Here is a 15,521-nt window from a genome sequence, read left to right on the forward strand (position 1 = left end):
GCGTGGTAAATAATTAGCAGACCCACTTTGCACGTGGCGCGTCTCGCAATAGAAACATAGTGATATCTCAGCCAGTTCTCAACCGATTCCTTCATTTCTTCACAGAAAAATCTAGAACCTTAACCACATTTTTTATTTAGGTCTTTTAGGTCTGCTAAATAAGTAGCAGACCCACTTTTCATGTGGCGTTTGCAAAAACCCATATCTCAGCTGTTTTCTTATCGATTTTCGTCGTTGTTTTTACAGTCTTACCTTGCTCATCATAGTAGGAACGACTTGCATCGAAGAAACTTGTGGATTGAAGAATCGATTCAGTGAGTACGGGGGACTCATCACTTGGTACCGTTTGTAGAAGCCACCGGCGATGAGACACACGTCACGAAGAATCACAATTGAGGTCAGGGGTACTGAAATTTTTTAGTCTCTCTCAAAATTTAAATGTTTTCAATTTTTCCCTACAAGGAATGAGTCCGGCATGTGTCATTGTGATGAACATTGTGGAGATGAGAAGTTTATCAGCTACTGGATCCAGTACGGATCCTAGCAGAGATTTTTGACCAGGAACATTTCGAGCAATCCATCCATCTAGCTAAAATTTTCTATGATTTCAACAATCCCGCCAGAATTTAAGAGTACCAAATCCGAAGCTCCAGCAACTGTGAAAAGAGCAAACGCTGGAGTGAAATGATGTTGAACGACTAGATAGCCAATTAGTGGAGTAGCTGCAATTCTTCCGGCGCAAATCGCATTTGGAATTGTGGCTACTTTGTATCGGCCTCGTTCTTCTGGTGGAAGACTTTTCACTTTTGGAGCTTTTTCCTCTTGAAAACGTCGGGAGCTCAGCATCAGATGACGTGGAAGAATCCGATGGGAGCGGAGGACTCCCCAAAGCATCGTCGTTGAAGCTATCATGACGCCAAACCTCTATTTCCACCGTATCATTAGCAATTCAAATAGCCTGACATGATTAAAATGAGGGTGGGGAGGCGAAAAGGAAGAGAAATATCTAAATGTAAAATTCGAACAATTTTGGAAGATTTTTGACAACAGTCAAAAGTAATTCATTGGCCAACGAAACGGCGAACGGAATCACCCTAGGGAGTTCTTTTTCAAAAACCACAGAGAGAGTTGTCACGACATATCCGGCTATACTAAAATTTAAAACATTTTGTGTCATACAAATAATGATTCGACGAAGGAAATAGATTTATTGACGGTTGCGGTAGCTCTGTGGTGGTCGGCAAGCTGCCTCGAAAGCGAAGAGGTCGGTGTAGAGAGCAGCGGCGAACTGAAAACATCAAAAATGAGAATTCTATCTTCTAGAGCATAAAAACTTACCGACGAGGCGAAGAAGACGGCAGAGAATGCCAAGTAGGCGTTGAACTTTCCTTGGAGCTCTCCATATACCTTCTTATACGATTGGAATGGCACTGGCATCATGTCGAAGTTACATGGTGGTCCTGGGTTGGCGACCTAGAAAGGAAAACATGGTTTAGTACGAAGGATGAGATGACAGCGGTAGAAATAGGATACTACTTACGTGGTGTCCATGTCCGTGACGCTTTTGGGCGAAACGGCTGAGAGCCAAGAAGCGGCTGAAGGCGGTACGGTTCATCCTGGAAAAAAGTTAATCATTGGCAAGAAAGAAGCAAGAATAATGATTACGAATAAAAATAATATAGTATAGAGAGCAAAGTGATTTGTGAGCAAGAGTAATAATACAGCTTCTAATTTGTTGAAATTGTGAAACAAACTCAAAATATTTTCCGTTTTGAATCTAACAGGTGTTTCTAGTTCCGAGAATGGAGACTTATTATCTTCAAAGCTGCATCTAGCTTATTTGCTGATTGTGGAGAAAGTTTGTATGCAAATTTCTGTGTTTCACACCCAGATTCACTTTAACAATCATTTCGAAATCCCATTTTCAACCTCCAATTATCTTTTCTAAGGGAAATCGATAAATATACGTTTGTGAGTCACCAGCGAAAACATTCGGGATTAGGTGACTTTTTTCACTTTTTAGCGTCTTCCAAACACTTTTTGCTTGATTTCTCAAGAGATTTATCACGAGAATCTATTGAAAAAGTCAGAAAACTGAACATTCTAGTTTTTAGCCTATTTAGCGGAAAATCGCGGACTTTTCCAGATTTTTTAGTGAAAAATTGATGTCTCAACATTTTTGAGGTTATTATGAAAAGGTTTTACTCAACAAAAAGTGAGAAAAATCGATAAAATTGGCGAAAAATGGTTGCGAATTCGAGCGGGCGGTCCTCAAAATTCTCGCCACTAAACAACGCGCGCATCGGGATAGCGGAGTGTCGTTGCCGAAATTTGTATTTGTTCGCCTGCCTACGGTAGAGTGTTATCTTCACTTCCTCAGCCGGTTTCCGCGAGAATATCGTACTTTTTCGGTATTTTTTCGATGGAATTGAGTGTCGCCGCTTATTCTCGCTCATTTCTCTCAAAAAATTTGCTAAATTTCTCACAAAATTCCCTCAAAATTCTTACTGTTACCGTAGTCAGCTGACACCGAAATTATCGATTTTCGGTCAATTTTTCAAATTTATTTGTTTTTCTTTTTCCAGATAAAAAAGGTCTAACAATGGCGGAAGGTCAGGAGGAAATGATGATGGAGACGTCTCAACAAGCACAACAACCCCAGCAACAGATTCCACAGCAAGACGGAATTCACTTATCACCCATTGATAAAGAATTGGAAGCAACTTTAGCCGAACAGGGTCATGATGGCAGTGTAAGTGTCTTTGCTATAAGGTTTTTAAAAGTATACTTTTCAGTACGGCCTTGAAGGCGTTCCAGTCAGCGAAGGAATGAAGCGGATGATCATCGACCTGCAGCGTCATTGGCTCAGCGAATATCACACGGCTCGCGAGAAGTGTCTCGTTGAGCTCACCGAGAAGTTGCACCAAGAATTCATGATGGATCAGCAGAAAATTCGCTCGGATCTGCTTCAACAGTTCAAGGAGGAGTTGGAGCAGACGCGTCTCGATTTGGAGAATAAGCATCGCGAGAATCTGAAAATGGAGAGCGCCAAAATGGTCGAGAAGCACAAGCGGGAGTTGCAGGCGGCGAAGAAGAAGCAATGGTGTTGGTCGTGTGATAATGAGGTGAGCTGATTGCACTTGGCATACTGTAGGCTTGAAGAAAATCCCAAAAATCCAATAGAAATTGAGTTTGAACCCGGTCAAACTTGGAAAGAGAAGTGCTACGTGGAAAATTGGTCTGCTAAATATTTAGCAGACCGACGAGACGCAGAGAGTGCAAGAGCATTGACCTATTTAGCTGACCATAGGAAGCTAGGAGAGACGTAAAGAAACAGGCCCCGACACTTAAAAGGTCTTCAACACTCGTGCCAGGGCCTGGTATAGAAAGCAACACAGCATTGGCCGGCTAAATAAGCAGCAGTCCGAAATGCCACGTTGGCTTTGGTCTGCTATTTATTGAGGACGTAGAGTGAAAAAATAAAGAAAATCGGCTGAGAAATGACCGAGATAGCACTATTTTTCTATTGCGAGATGCGCCACGTGGAATGTAGGTCTGCTAGTTATTTAGCAGGCCAACGAAAGACGCAGAGAAGTAGACATTGGTCTGCTAATGCTTAGAGAAGCGTTGGTCTGCTAAATAATTAGCAGACCAACACTCTCTCACTTTCTCTGCGTCTCTTCAAGCTTCGTCCGATTTGCCACGTGGCGCGAGCAAAACTACTCGTTTTGAGCTCATTTTCAGCCGATTTTTTATTTCTTTATTTTTGCATTTTCAGGCCATCTACCACTGCTGCTGGAACACTGCCTACTGTAGTGTTGAGTGCCAACAAGGACACTGGCAAACGCATCGCAAATTCTGCCGCAGAAAGAAGGGAAACGCCGGCAGTGGAGCTCCAGGTGCAGCCGCTCACCAACAACAACAAATGCAGCAACAGCAGTAGAACATCTCAGAATCCCCGTTTCCCAGTTCCTTTTCTCTTAATTTTAAGTATGCCTCTAAATACCACTTTCTAAAAAATCGCTTCGCTTCTATTAATAGGTCAACAATTTTCACAAATTAAAAAGTATTTGTTTCCTTCTTTTTCTTCTCATGCTCCTCTAGAAATTCAGCCCTACTCGTTCATTCAATAGACTTGTGACGATCTCTCCTCCTAAAACTCTGAATTCCCTTCCATTTCTTCTTCTTTTCTAAAAATTCCTTCCCTGTAAACTTGTCCATTCATCTATCTCAACCCAAATGATTTCTGTGCGTTTTATTGTTTTTTTTCTATATTTATCTTCTTGCTCTGAACAATAACGACTTCTTGCTTTCTGTGTTTTTTCTAGTTCAAAAAACGCCATATTTGTGTGGTTATCGCCTCTGGTCAAACCGCTAAAATGCCACAAAAGTAAAAATAATGTTTGAAAAGAAACCCAGAAAAAATGAGCGACACGACGCCAGAAGTAAAACTAGAAGTTTCGGCCATTGAAGAATCGACCCAAGTTGACGAATTTATCAATGAACAGACAAGAGCAATTATCGCCAATCTTCAGAAGCATTGGATGACGCAATATGAAGAAAATCGAGAGAAAGTTTTGGTGGAAATCACTGAAAAAGTAGTTTTTATGAAATTCCAACTTCAAAATTCGAAAACAAAATTCCAGCTACACCAAGAATTCCTCAACGATCTCCAAAAAATTCGCTCCGAACTGTTGCAGGAGTTCAAAGAGGAGCTGGAGACAATGAGAACCGAATTGGATACGAAATATCGTGAGGACCTGAAACTCGAAGGCGCCAAGCTGCTCGAAAAGCATCGTCGCGATTTGAGTGAGGCGAAGAAGAAGCAGTGGTGTTGTCAGTGTGAGAATGAGGTTGGGATTTGGGACTTTTTAGTGAAGAAATGAAGAAAATCAGTTGAGAATTGGTGGAGATAGCACGATTTCGAGATGCGCCACGTGGAAAGTGGGTCTGCTAATTATTTAGCAGGCCAACAAGAGACGCAGAAAAGTAGACAGTGGTCTGCTAATGTTTGAAATAGCGTCGGCCTGTTAACTTCTCAAACCATCAGCACACCAATGTCTCTTTCTCCGCGTCTCGTTCGCCTGCTAAATAATTATCAGACCCACGAGAGGCGCAGAGAATTGGTCTGCTAATGTTTGAAAAAGCGTTGGCCTGATGATGATTAGCAGGCCAACGCGCTCTCCTTCTTTCTCTGCGTCCCGTTGGCCTGCTAAATATTTAGCAGACCAACGCGCTCTTTCCCTTTATCTGCGTCTCTTCAAGCTTCTTCTGATCTGCCATGTGCCGCAAACATAATTACTTGTCTTCAACTCATTTTCAACCATTTTTTTCGCATTTTCAGGCCATCTACCACTGCTGTTGGAACACTGCCTACTGTAGCATCGAATGCCAACAAGGACACTGGGGAACACATCGTCGAACCTGTCGTCGTCGCAAACCCAGTTCTCCACCAATTCGCTAATTTTGCTGTTGTTGAATTTTAGTTGTCTTTCTTTCTCTTCTTGCCCCGCCCCCTTTTCTCTGTTATCCCACATTTACTAGTTCAAAACTAAATCTTTTATTTAATTTTTAATTCTAAATAGGCAAGAATTAAATAGGACTAAATAGCAGTTCAAATTGGAGTGTAGAAATTTGTGTCTGTACTTTTGAAATCTTCCCAGTTACCGTAGGATTCGCCAAATTTTCCAGAGTTTTCGAGAAGAGAATCTGAAAAACCGCTCCCGAATCGCCTTGAAGCACGGCGACCAGCAATTTTTGTAGGTCGGAATTCGAAAAATACGGAGTGATTTCTTGTAAATCACCCTGCAAAACGCCATATTTAAACGAGAGATCCGTTAGCTTTTGAGTTTGAAATCCATTACAAATTTCCACCGATTTCTGAAGCATTTCATCCAGAACTGACTGCACATTCGTGTAATTCAAAGTTTCCGCGAAACTTGAATTTGTTAGAACTTCTTGACCCAATTTATATGTGCATTGAGCCGTACGAGGCGTTGGTGTAGGAATTGGGGGAAGTGTGGGGAGATTTTTCTGGAACAAAGCTATTTTCAGGACAAAAAAACCTAAATTAGATATGGTGTGAGAATGAGGTCGGAATTCTAGATTTTTCAGTGAAAATATGAGGAAAATCGGTTGAGAACTGGCTGAGATATCACTATGTTTCTATTGCGAGATGTGGCACGTGGAATGTGGGTCTGCTAATTATTTAGCAGGCCAACGAGAGACGCAGACCAATGTCTACTTCTCTGCGTCTCCCGTTGGTCTGCTAATTATTTAGCAGACCCACGCTTTCTCTTTATTTCTCTGCGTCACGTTGGCCTGGTAATGTTGGGTCTCTCCTGTGGGCGCGCGTTAATTTCAAAGACTCATAACTCAAAAACTACGGTAGCTAGCGAAAAATGGTCAATTACAAAAATATGTAAATTTTATGTTGAGCAATTCTCTAGTTGACAGAATTCTGATTGCTTTTCTCCTTCTTCAGATATATGCCTATAAAGTTTGGTGTGACGTTAATATTATGGGGTAGCTAAAAATGCCCACCAGGCCTTTTTTCTATGTTTTTTGAGGCTTTTTAGGCATTTCAGGCCATTAATAAGAGGAATAATTACCCAAAAGTTCGAATCCAGCGTTGGAAATTGTAGTGGGGGAAGTGTGGGAAGACTGATGAGATTTTGCTGAAATTTTGGATTTTTTTAAATTTTGAAAATCAAAAAAAAAATTAAATTACCCAAAAGTTCGGATCCAGCGTTGGAAGGGGTGGAAGTGTGGGAAGGTTTCTCTGAATGGAAATTCGCTCTATGGATAATTTGAAAAAATTTCAAATTTACCCAAAAATCAGGGTCCAGCGTTGGCAGTGGTGGAAGGGTGGGGATGTTTTGCTGGAAATTGTAATTCTTAAAAAAGTTTTCTTGAAAAAATACAGTACCCAAAAATTAGGATCCAGTGTTGGCAAGACTATCGGGGGGATGGTTGGAATGTTTTTCTGAAATTTTTTTTGGAAAAAAATTCTGAAAAATATTTTAAGACAAACCAGAATATCCTCCCAATTGATGGTTGGAATATTGAATGGGTTTGCGGGATCTACAGTAACCAGATTAGACTGAGCAATCAAATCCCAATGCCAACGTCTCCATCAATTTTTTCAGTTAGAACCTAAATATTACTGTAGAAACAATTCTGGAAAAAGTTTCAAAACTTACTGTAGATGTCAAAAAAGTAAAGATGAGCCAATTTTTGTTCATCGTTCTTTGCCATTTTCCAGATTTTCCCATGTTTTATACACATGTTTTAGAAAAGGTGTGCAAATACAAAATTTCATTTTTTCAACAAAAATTTCATTTTTTGGTTGTCTGCTTTTTGTTTAAAAAAGAAGAATAACAAGATAACACAAAATGAGAGACGCAGAGAAAACGTGGGCGGAGCTTCCGGAAGTATTGAAATCCTCAGAAGTTGTGAATACCGTGTTTTTGGTGGTAATATAAAAAACAGTTCCACCCATCGGCTGACTGAATTTCGATGCTAACGGGGAGCTGGTAAGAAGACATTTGGGATCAGAGCAAGAAGATCCGAGTAGCTGGTCTTCTGAAATTATCAGGAAAATTAAAAAAAATAATTTTTTTAAAATTACTCGGTGTATTGCCATCCAAAAAGATTTGAGAAGCTGTGTAGTAGACCAAAACCACATATTCCGAGCGGTCTGAAAATTTAAGATGAGCAATATTCTGAAAATTTCTGAAAAATTTACAAGAATCCATTCTGGGCATCGACGCGCTGTTATCCAAATAGGCCACAAAGCGCGATGACGTCACATTGATTGTTTGAGTTGGCTGTCCGACGATTATGTTGTAGTTCATGAGCACGGCAAAGGGTTTGTAGAGGGGATCTAGATTGAAAATTGAATTTTGCACATTTTTCTATTTTACCGCTTTCTGGTAGCTCCTTTAGCTCTTGAGATAGGACGTCTTAAAGTTTAAAGGCGCATATCACAAAAACCCTTGAAGATACAAAAATTTTGACAACTACAAAAACGCAAAACATAACATTTCATACATTTTAGTAATCGACAAAATTTCTCTAACTTCTCTAGCTAGCGAGATATAAGCGTTTGAAGTTTGAGAGAGACGCAGACAACGAGAGTTGTCTCGTTTCTCTGCGCTTAAAACGCCTCTATCACTAGCTTAAAACGCCTCTATCTCACGAACCAATAACGCTATCAAAAGATTTTCAACTAGTGAAATGTTAAAAAAAATTATAGGCTATATTTTGGTATTGAACAAAATTTAGCTATTTATATTCTTGATTGAGGTATGCGCCTTTGAAGTTGGCGTGCCTTTTTGCCCAGGGAAGCGCTCTAAATTTAAAGGCGCATATCTCAAGAACCAAGATAGCTACAAAAATTTTGTAAACTACAAAAATGTGTAAAATATTAAGCGCTACATTTTTGCAATTTACATAATCTGTCCATTTCTACCGTATCTCAAGATACTCACCAATTATAGTCACCACATGCACATATCCGGGATTCACTTGACCGGAGAGGGTCACCGATTGCAAAACTCCAGTGATAAAACCCGGGAAACTTAGAACAACTACTTCGTCACCCACATGGATGGGCGGGAAATTCAAAAGTGTGCTTGCCGGGGAAAGAGTGATCTGAAAATTCGAATTTTGCGGAAAAAAATTTTTTTTTGGAATCAAAATTAAAAAAAAAAAAAGATTTTTAAACTTACAGTCTGCAACAATGTAAATGGTGCCTGTGGAATGATATCAGGTGTTAGGTGCTTTTCAGAGAACCCTGAAATTCAAAAAATTTCAAAAAAAAACCCCGAAATTTGTGTTTAAAAATTTTTTTTCAAAAATTTCGAAGTTCCAAAAACAAAATGAAATTACAATCTGAAATTGTCATTCTTCCGCTCTCACAACACAGATTCATTGCTGCTCCAGTGGAATTTGTAGTGCTGGTTTTTCTGAGAAATTGATTTTTTAAAAAATTCAAATTTCAAAAAAAAATGCAAACTCGCTCTACCTGCAAGTGAATCCAGAGGGACACTCGGACCGGATTTCCGGATTACATTCTTGATAGTCAAACGGGGTCGTGTTGCCGGGACAAAACGGTTGGGACCAGGAGAGTCCTAAAATATAATTTTTAGAATCAAAAAACTTTAAAAAAATTTAAAAAATTTTTTTTCAAAATTTTGGCTTACCAATAATCCCAAAAATAGTGAAAATTAGGAAAAATAACATAGAAAATTTAAGTCTTACAGTAAAAATAAAGCAAATACGAAAAATATAGAGGTGGAAAATTGGGGGAAAGCAGTTATATGGACTTGTTTGTACAGGTGGTACGGCTCATGAGATATATTTTGCACCATTTTATTGATTTTTTTTGAGAAAAAAGCAAAAATCGGGGTCAAATGAGTCATCATAGATTGGGATCGAAAAAAGTGGAATTATAAAAAAGCCACCTTGTCCGGTCAAGTGGTACCTGGATATGTGCATGTGATGACAACAATTGGTGGGTATCTCAAAAAGGGGCGGAGATAGACAAATTTTGTAAACTGCAAAAATATTGAGCTTAAAATTTTACACATTTTTGTAACTATCTTGGTTCTCAGGATATGCGCCTTTAAAGTTAGAACGCTTTCCTGCGTGGAAAGGTACGCCAACTTTAAAGGCGCATAACTCGAAATCCATAATGATAGCTACATTTTGTTTACTATTAAACAAATAGTCCATAAAATTTTACACTGTTCAATAGTTGAAAATTTTTTGATAGCGTTATTGGTATTTGAGATAGAGCCGTTTTAAGCTTGCGAGAGGCGCAGAGAAACGAGACGACTCTCGTTGTCTGCGTCTTGTCTTAGCTTTCAAGACGCATATCTCAGAAACCAGGGGAGTTATCTAAGAGGGGTCAACTACAAAGTTGTAGAAAATGAAATTTCACATAATTTTGTAGTGAACAGTTTTTTGATGGCGTTATTGGTTCTTGAAATATAGGCGTTTGAAGCATGCGAGAGGCGCAGAGAAACGAGAAAACTCTCGTTGTCTGCATCTCCGTCAAACTATAAACACCTATATCCCGCTAGCTAGAGCAGTTAGAAATATTTTGTTAACTAATAAGTTGTGCGAAATTTTATGACCTACATTTTTGTAATTTTCAAAATTTCAGAATCTTCAAGGGTGTGAGAGATATGCGCCTTTAAACTTCAAGACCACCTGCCTTTGGTAAAAAACTTTTAAAGAAAAATTCAAGATTTCAAAGTTCCTCCTAAAAGTTTTCCAGGAGAATTTTGACGTTATCGACCTCTTCACATTTGGTTTCTTTTATGGTTGTCCATAAATAATTCATTTTTTACTGTCAAAAGTGGGCGGAGCCTAATCAGGTGGAAGAAGACTCGAAAAATTAGTCTACCAGTATTTTTTTTTCAAATTTCAATTTTATTTCAAATCCTTTAAATCAAAAATTTCAAAAAAAAAAGTTGGAATTTTCTTCAAATTCAGATTGTTCTTCAGAGCGATTTTGCATCTTTTTTGTCATTTTTTCTAGATAAAAAAATGAATCATATTTCCCCTCCAAAAAGTGCATGATGTGCTGCCATTCCATTTCCGTAATGTGATATTTAGTTTTGCCCATTTTTTTTCCAATTTCCCCCTTTTTGGCCTTCAAAATGTGTTTTTTTTGTTTTATTTTGAAGTTGCTAAATTAAAAATAATGTGGTTAGCAGTGGAGCGCGGTAGCTAATTTCCAAAAATTTCCAAAAATTTCAAAATCTTTCTCTCCCATCATAATTCTTGTCTCTTCTCATCATCATGTTGTTTCCCAGATCCACCCATCTTGTGGGGAAAAGTTCACAGATGATTCTTTTTCTTTCTTTCTCTCTCTCTCTCTCTCTCTCTCTCTCTCTCTCTCTCCCATCTAAACAGTTGTTACGAGAGACTCGGGGTGGGGACCACTATCTTTTTTCTCTTTTTCTCTAATTATCTTTTTCTTTCTTTGTGTCATCTGATTAAACAAGATTTAGATGAGATTGAGAAAACAGGAGGATCAAAAATAATAATAGCAATTATTATTTTTTCTTTTTTTCTTTTTCCTTGACTAGCTAATTCCATTCCATAGAATTTGAAAAGTAATCTTTTTTTTGGACGATTTTTATTCTATAGTTTAGACAGCCATCGGTTTTCAAAAATCTTTGACACACTTATTTTTTGAAGGAATATTCAAAATTGAAAATTATTCATTTCGAAAAATTGAGATTCCTTAATTTGACAACATGCTCTATTAGAACGCCACCCAACCCACCCGCTTTGAACTCATGTTTCTCATTTCCTGTAAAAGATATTAGAAACTGTTAACTGATAAAATGTTGCTGATATTATGATAAGCATTTTAAACAATTTTTCATTACTTTTTTTACTAAAAGAACATGGTCATTTTGGATAAGCAAGATTTAAAAAAAAATGATAAAAAGATCAAATTCCTCACAAACCGGAATTTTTTCTGTCTTCTGCAAATTTATATTTTTTGAGGGTAAAAGGTTATACCCTTTTATAAAATTTCCCTACATTTTTCGGAAATTTTCCAATTAAAAAATTTTCGAGTTTTTGAATTTTCGAAATTTCAGGATTTCGGATTTTTGGGTTATGATCTTATTTGGGATTTCCTTGAACTTTTGAAACAAAATAAAAACGCAAAATTCAAAATTTCAGCCAAAAATTGGAAACATGTTTCACTTACTTTAGATTAGCTACTAATTGTTTTAGCGTATAAACCCTTGAATTTTTAAACTTCACAGAAAATTTCGTCAGAGATTTGGATTTTTCGAATTTTCGAATTTCTAAACTTCTAATTTTTTTGAAGTTTCAGGATTTTGTAATTTTTGAATTCTTCGAAAAATTTCAAAATGTTTTGAATTTTTCGAAATTTCTGAACTTCGGAATTTCTGATTTTTTCGAATTTCAGAGATTTTAGGACTTCTGAATTTTTGGAATTTCAGAATTTTCAGAATTTCCGAATTTTTTAATTTCAGGATTTCTGAATTTTTGGAAATTCTGAATTTTCGGATATACTGAGCTTTTCGAATTTCAGAGTCTTTCGAAATTTCAGAATTTTTGGAATTTGTTGAGTTTTCGAATTTTTGAATTTCAAAATTCAAAATTTCTGAATATTTGAATTTTCAAAGTTCAAATTTTCTGGTTTTTAGAATTGTTCAAAATTTCCAAATAATTTGAAAAATTTCGAATTTCTGAACTTTATATTGATAATCGTGAAATTTCAGAATTTTTTTTTAATTTTCAAATTCTTCGGATTTTCTAAACTTTTGATTTTTTTCAGTTTTTTTCAAAATATCGTATTTTTTGGAACTTCAGAATTTCACAACTTTTGAATTTCGGATTTTTTGGAATTTCAGAATTTCAGAATGTTTTGAATTTCAGAGGTTTGGGAATTCTTCGGAATTCCAGAATTTCACAATTTTTTGAGTTTTTTCAGAATGTAGAACAAAATCCCTGAAACTTCTGAAAATGACGTCACAGAATTCTATACATATGTACGAAAAAATCTTCTTAATCCGATTATTTAAAAATATATTTTTTTGGAAACATCGCAATATTTTTTCCGGGAATTCTTTTTTTCTTTTTTCCCAAAATTTCCAGATTTTCAAAAAATCGAAATTTTGAAATTTTTCTTGAAATTTCTTATTTTTAGAAAAAAGATTTCTTTTCGAAAATAGAAAATTAAGCTTTCTCTTCCTCTTTTTAAAGAAATTCCCTAAGGATTTTCCCCTAATTTCTCTTTTTTTTCGAACAAAAATAATCTGAAAAACAAAAAAAAAGAAGAAGCCAAATCTAATTTATCTCTATTTCCTCTTCATTTTTCTCTAACTTCTCTGCGTCTCTCCAGTTCACACACTCTCTCGTCTTGACCTGTTTTTTAATTCTGATCCAATTCGCTCTATCTCTTTTTTCCAGATGAAATATGTCTACATGTGACTCCTTCGCAATTTTTAGGCTTTATCAATTATTTACCTTTTCTTTTGGACCACACCAACTTTTTTTTTTGGTTTATCTGGAATTGAAGGTTCTGGAATTTTCTGGAAATTTCAATTTTTTTTCTGGAAAAAAAAAGATATGGAGATCAAAAATAAAGATCAATCTCTTAAAATTCATAACTAAAAAATGGAGCTAAAATTAAAATTCTCTCCAAAAAAATCAGAAAGATCAGCATTTTTTTTTAGAATTTTGGAATTTTTCATTTTCAAATTCTGGATTGTCAGAATTTTCTGAATTCTGGATTGTCTGAGTTTTGAAATTTCAAAATTTCAAAATTTTCCGAATCGATCCATTTCCAGAATTTTCATATTTTTGGATTTTTTAAAATTTTCAGAATTTCCAGAACTTTAGAATTTCAAAATTCTAGAATTTTGACAATTTTAAATTTCGAATATTTCAGAATTTAAGAATTTGAGAATATTCAGCATTTCTCAGAATTTAAGGAAAGCTAGAATTTTCGAAATTTTGAATTTTTAAAATTTTCATAATTTTGGAATTTTCAAGATTCTGGATTTTCAGAATATTCAGAATTTTTGGAATTTTTAGAGATTTAGAATTTTCTGAATTTTGAATTTTCAGAATTGAAACATTTGCAGAATTCTCAGAATTTTCAAGATTTTGGGTTTTCAGAATTTTCAGAATTTTCAGAGTTTCGAAATTCAAAATTTTCAGAGTTCTGAATTTCAAAATTCTGAAATCCCAAATAATTTCCCTGAAGATTCCAGTAATTCTGAAATTCCTGAAAGTTGATACAAGATTATTGTCCCTGTTTTCCAAATTGTCCCATTTTCCAATTTCTACATTTTTTGATTGGCCAAATTTTTGATAATTTTTGTTTTTCTGTTTTTCAGCAAATTTTTTACAACATCTTCCAAAAAAAATGTCAGGATGATCAGGTTTTTTTTGTTTCTAAACGACACACTTCAAAATAATTTTGGCAATTTCAAAATTTCCTATCAACAACACAATTTTATTTTTCAAAAAAAAAACTGATGATTTCCAAAAATTCAAAGTCTGTGACTCATTTTATTCCCCATTGGTCTTTGAAAAACATAAATCTCTCTAATTCTAGGTTTTCATTATTTCCAAAACACCCCAAACTTTTTGAAATTATTCATTTTTTTCCGAAATTAGTTTTTCCAAATTTTCCAAATTTTGACCTCAAATGTTTTTTTTTTCAATTTCTTGATCTTTATACTATCCAAAATTCGAATTCCTCTTTTTTCGAACATATCTTCTTTTTTTTTCTTATCATTATCACAACAAACGACTTTTGATCTATCCAAAAAAAAACATATAAATTTGAAGAAAAAAAAACTAGTTTTATCATTATATTGTCTCACTATCATTTAGTCTTTGTGATTTGAGTTTAAAGAGAACTTGAAATTTCCAAAAATCTTGAAAACAAATTTTTTTCAAGAAAATTTTTTATCATATCAAAAAAGCTCCTTATCTCTTATCCCAAAAGTATATAGAAAATGGGAGGAGCTTAATGTATTCTTATGCTCTTCTTCCGCGTATCCGAAATGATAAGAGGAGATATAGAGAAAGAGAAAGAGAGACATGTTGCCTCTCTCTCTCTCTCTCTCTCTCTCTCTCTCTCTCTCTCTCTCGGTATGATAAGGAAGGGAGGGCTCCCTCCCCCATAATTAGGGGATTCTTAACACAAGAAAATATATTTATTTTCCTCTTTTTCTCCTTTTTACATATATTGACCACCCAACTGGAAAGTTTTGGATATTCAGATGTATACTTTTTAGACATAACGATTTTTGGAGGTTCAAAGTTTTCAGTTAAATGGGTCTGAAATTCTGTGAAGTCTTAAATAATTTTTTATTTAAACCCACATTTCATTTATAAGAAATTAACTAAAATCCTCTAAAAATTAGAGGTTTCTGAAAGATTTGGATTCTTCGATTTTGTAATTTTGTCCAAATTAACATGTTTATCCGAATTTCTGAATTTCTGAATTTCTGAATTTCTGAATTTCTGAATTTCTGAATTTCTGAATTTCTGAATTTCTGAATCTCTGAATTTCTGAATTTCTATTCTCTGAATTTCCGAATTTCTGAATTACTGAATTTCTGAATTTCTATTCTCTGAGATTCTGGATTTCTGAATTTCAGAAATTCTGGATTTCTGTATTTCTGAAATTCTCGGATTTTTGAATTTCCGCATTTCCGAATTTCTGAATTTCCGAATTTCTGAATTTCTGAATTTCCGAATTTCTGAATTTCTGAATTTCTGAATTTCTGACTTTCTAAATTTCTGAATTTCTGAATTTCTGAATTTCTGAATTTCTGAATTTCTATTCTCCGACATTCTGGCTTTCTGAATTTCTGAAATTCTGAATTCTCTGAATTTCTATTCTCTGAGATTCTGGATTTCTGAATTTCTGATTTTTTTAGAATTCTGAATTTCTGAATTTCTGAATTCCTTAATTTTTTAAATTTGTAAAAAAAATTCGGAAT

At 35.5% G+C, this 15,521-nt stretch overlaps 5 protein-coding genes across 5 annotated transcripts in view; 2 read left to right on the forward strand and 3 right to left on the reverse strand.

Annotated features, from left to right (window-relative positions):
• Cbr-crls-1 overlaps positions 1-846 on the reverse strand; it is a gene marked incomplete at both ends in the record, with an annotated part of 1,870 nt that extends 1,024 nt beyond the window's left edge. Inside the window, 3 exons of the mRNA XM_002642852.2 lie at positions 253-407; positions 460-589; positions 637-846. Of these exons, the coding sequence (XP_002642898.2) occupies positions 253-407; positions 460-589; positions 637-846 (495 nt within the window). The remainder of the gene's footprint in view (positions 1-252; positions 408-459; positions 590-636) is intronic.
• Positions 847-1,207: 361 nt separating this feature from the next.
• CBG15171 lies at positions 1,208-1,615 on the reverse strand (the record flags this gene model as incomplete). Its single annotated transcript, XM_002642851.1, has 3 exons — positions 1,208-1,288; positions 1,339-1,473; positions 1,541-1,615. 3 exons carry the CDS (start codon positions 1,613-1,615, stop codon positions 1,208-1,210), a joined length of 291 nt encoding a protein of 96 aa, XP_002642897.1.
• Positions 1,616-2,602: 987 nt separating this feature from the next.
• Cbr-bra-2 lies at positions 2,603-3,943 on the forward strand (the record flags this gene model as incomplete). The annotated part of the gene is made up of 3 exons (XM_002642850.1): positions 2,603-2,752; positions 2,796-3,125; positions 3,779-3,943. The coding sequence occupies 3 exons, from the start codon at positions 2,603-2,605 to the stop codon at positions 3,941-3,943; spliced, it is 645 nt and encodes a 214-aa protein (XP_002642896.1).
• Positions 3,944-4,424: 481 nt separating this feature from the next.
• CBG15169 lies at positions 4,425-5,464 on the forward strand (the record flags this gene model as incomplete). Its single annotated transcript, XM_002642849.1, has 3 exons — positions 4,425-4,598; positions 4,647-4,853; positions 5,345-5,464. The coding sequence occupies 3 exons, from the start codon at positions 4,425-4,427 to the stop codon at positions 5,462-5,464; spliced, it is 501 nt and encodes a 166-aa protein (XP_002642895.1).
• A 128-nt stretch (positions 5,465-5,592) lies between these two features.
• On the reverse strand, positions 5,593-8,935 carry CBG15167 (the record flags this gene model as incomplete). The annotated part of the gene is made up of 10 exons (XM_045243313.1): positions 5,593-6,033; positions 6,612-6,677; positions 6,731-6,781; positions 6,831-6,881; positions 7,421-7,584; positions 7,631-7,699; positions 7,748-7,885; positions 8,493-8,655; positions 8,733-8,797; positions 8,893-8,935. 10 exons carry the CDS (start codon positions 8,933-8,935, stop codon positions 5,593-5,595), a joined length of 1,251 nt encoding a protein of 416 aa, XP_045095655.1.
• Positions 8,936-15,521: the final 6,586 nt, after the last annotated feature.

This window comes from Caenorhabditis briggsae (assembly GCF_000004555.2).
Source record: "Caenorhabditis briggsae complete genome, chrIII, whole genome shotgun sequence".
Lineage (NCBI taxonomy): Eukaryota > Metazoa > Nematoda > Chromadorea > Rhabditida > Rhabditidae > Caenorhabditis > Caenorhabditis briggsae.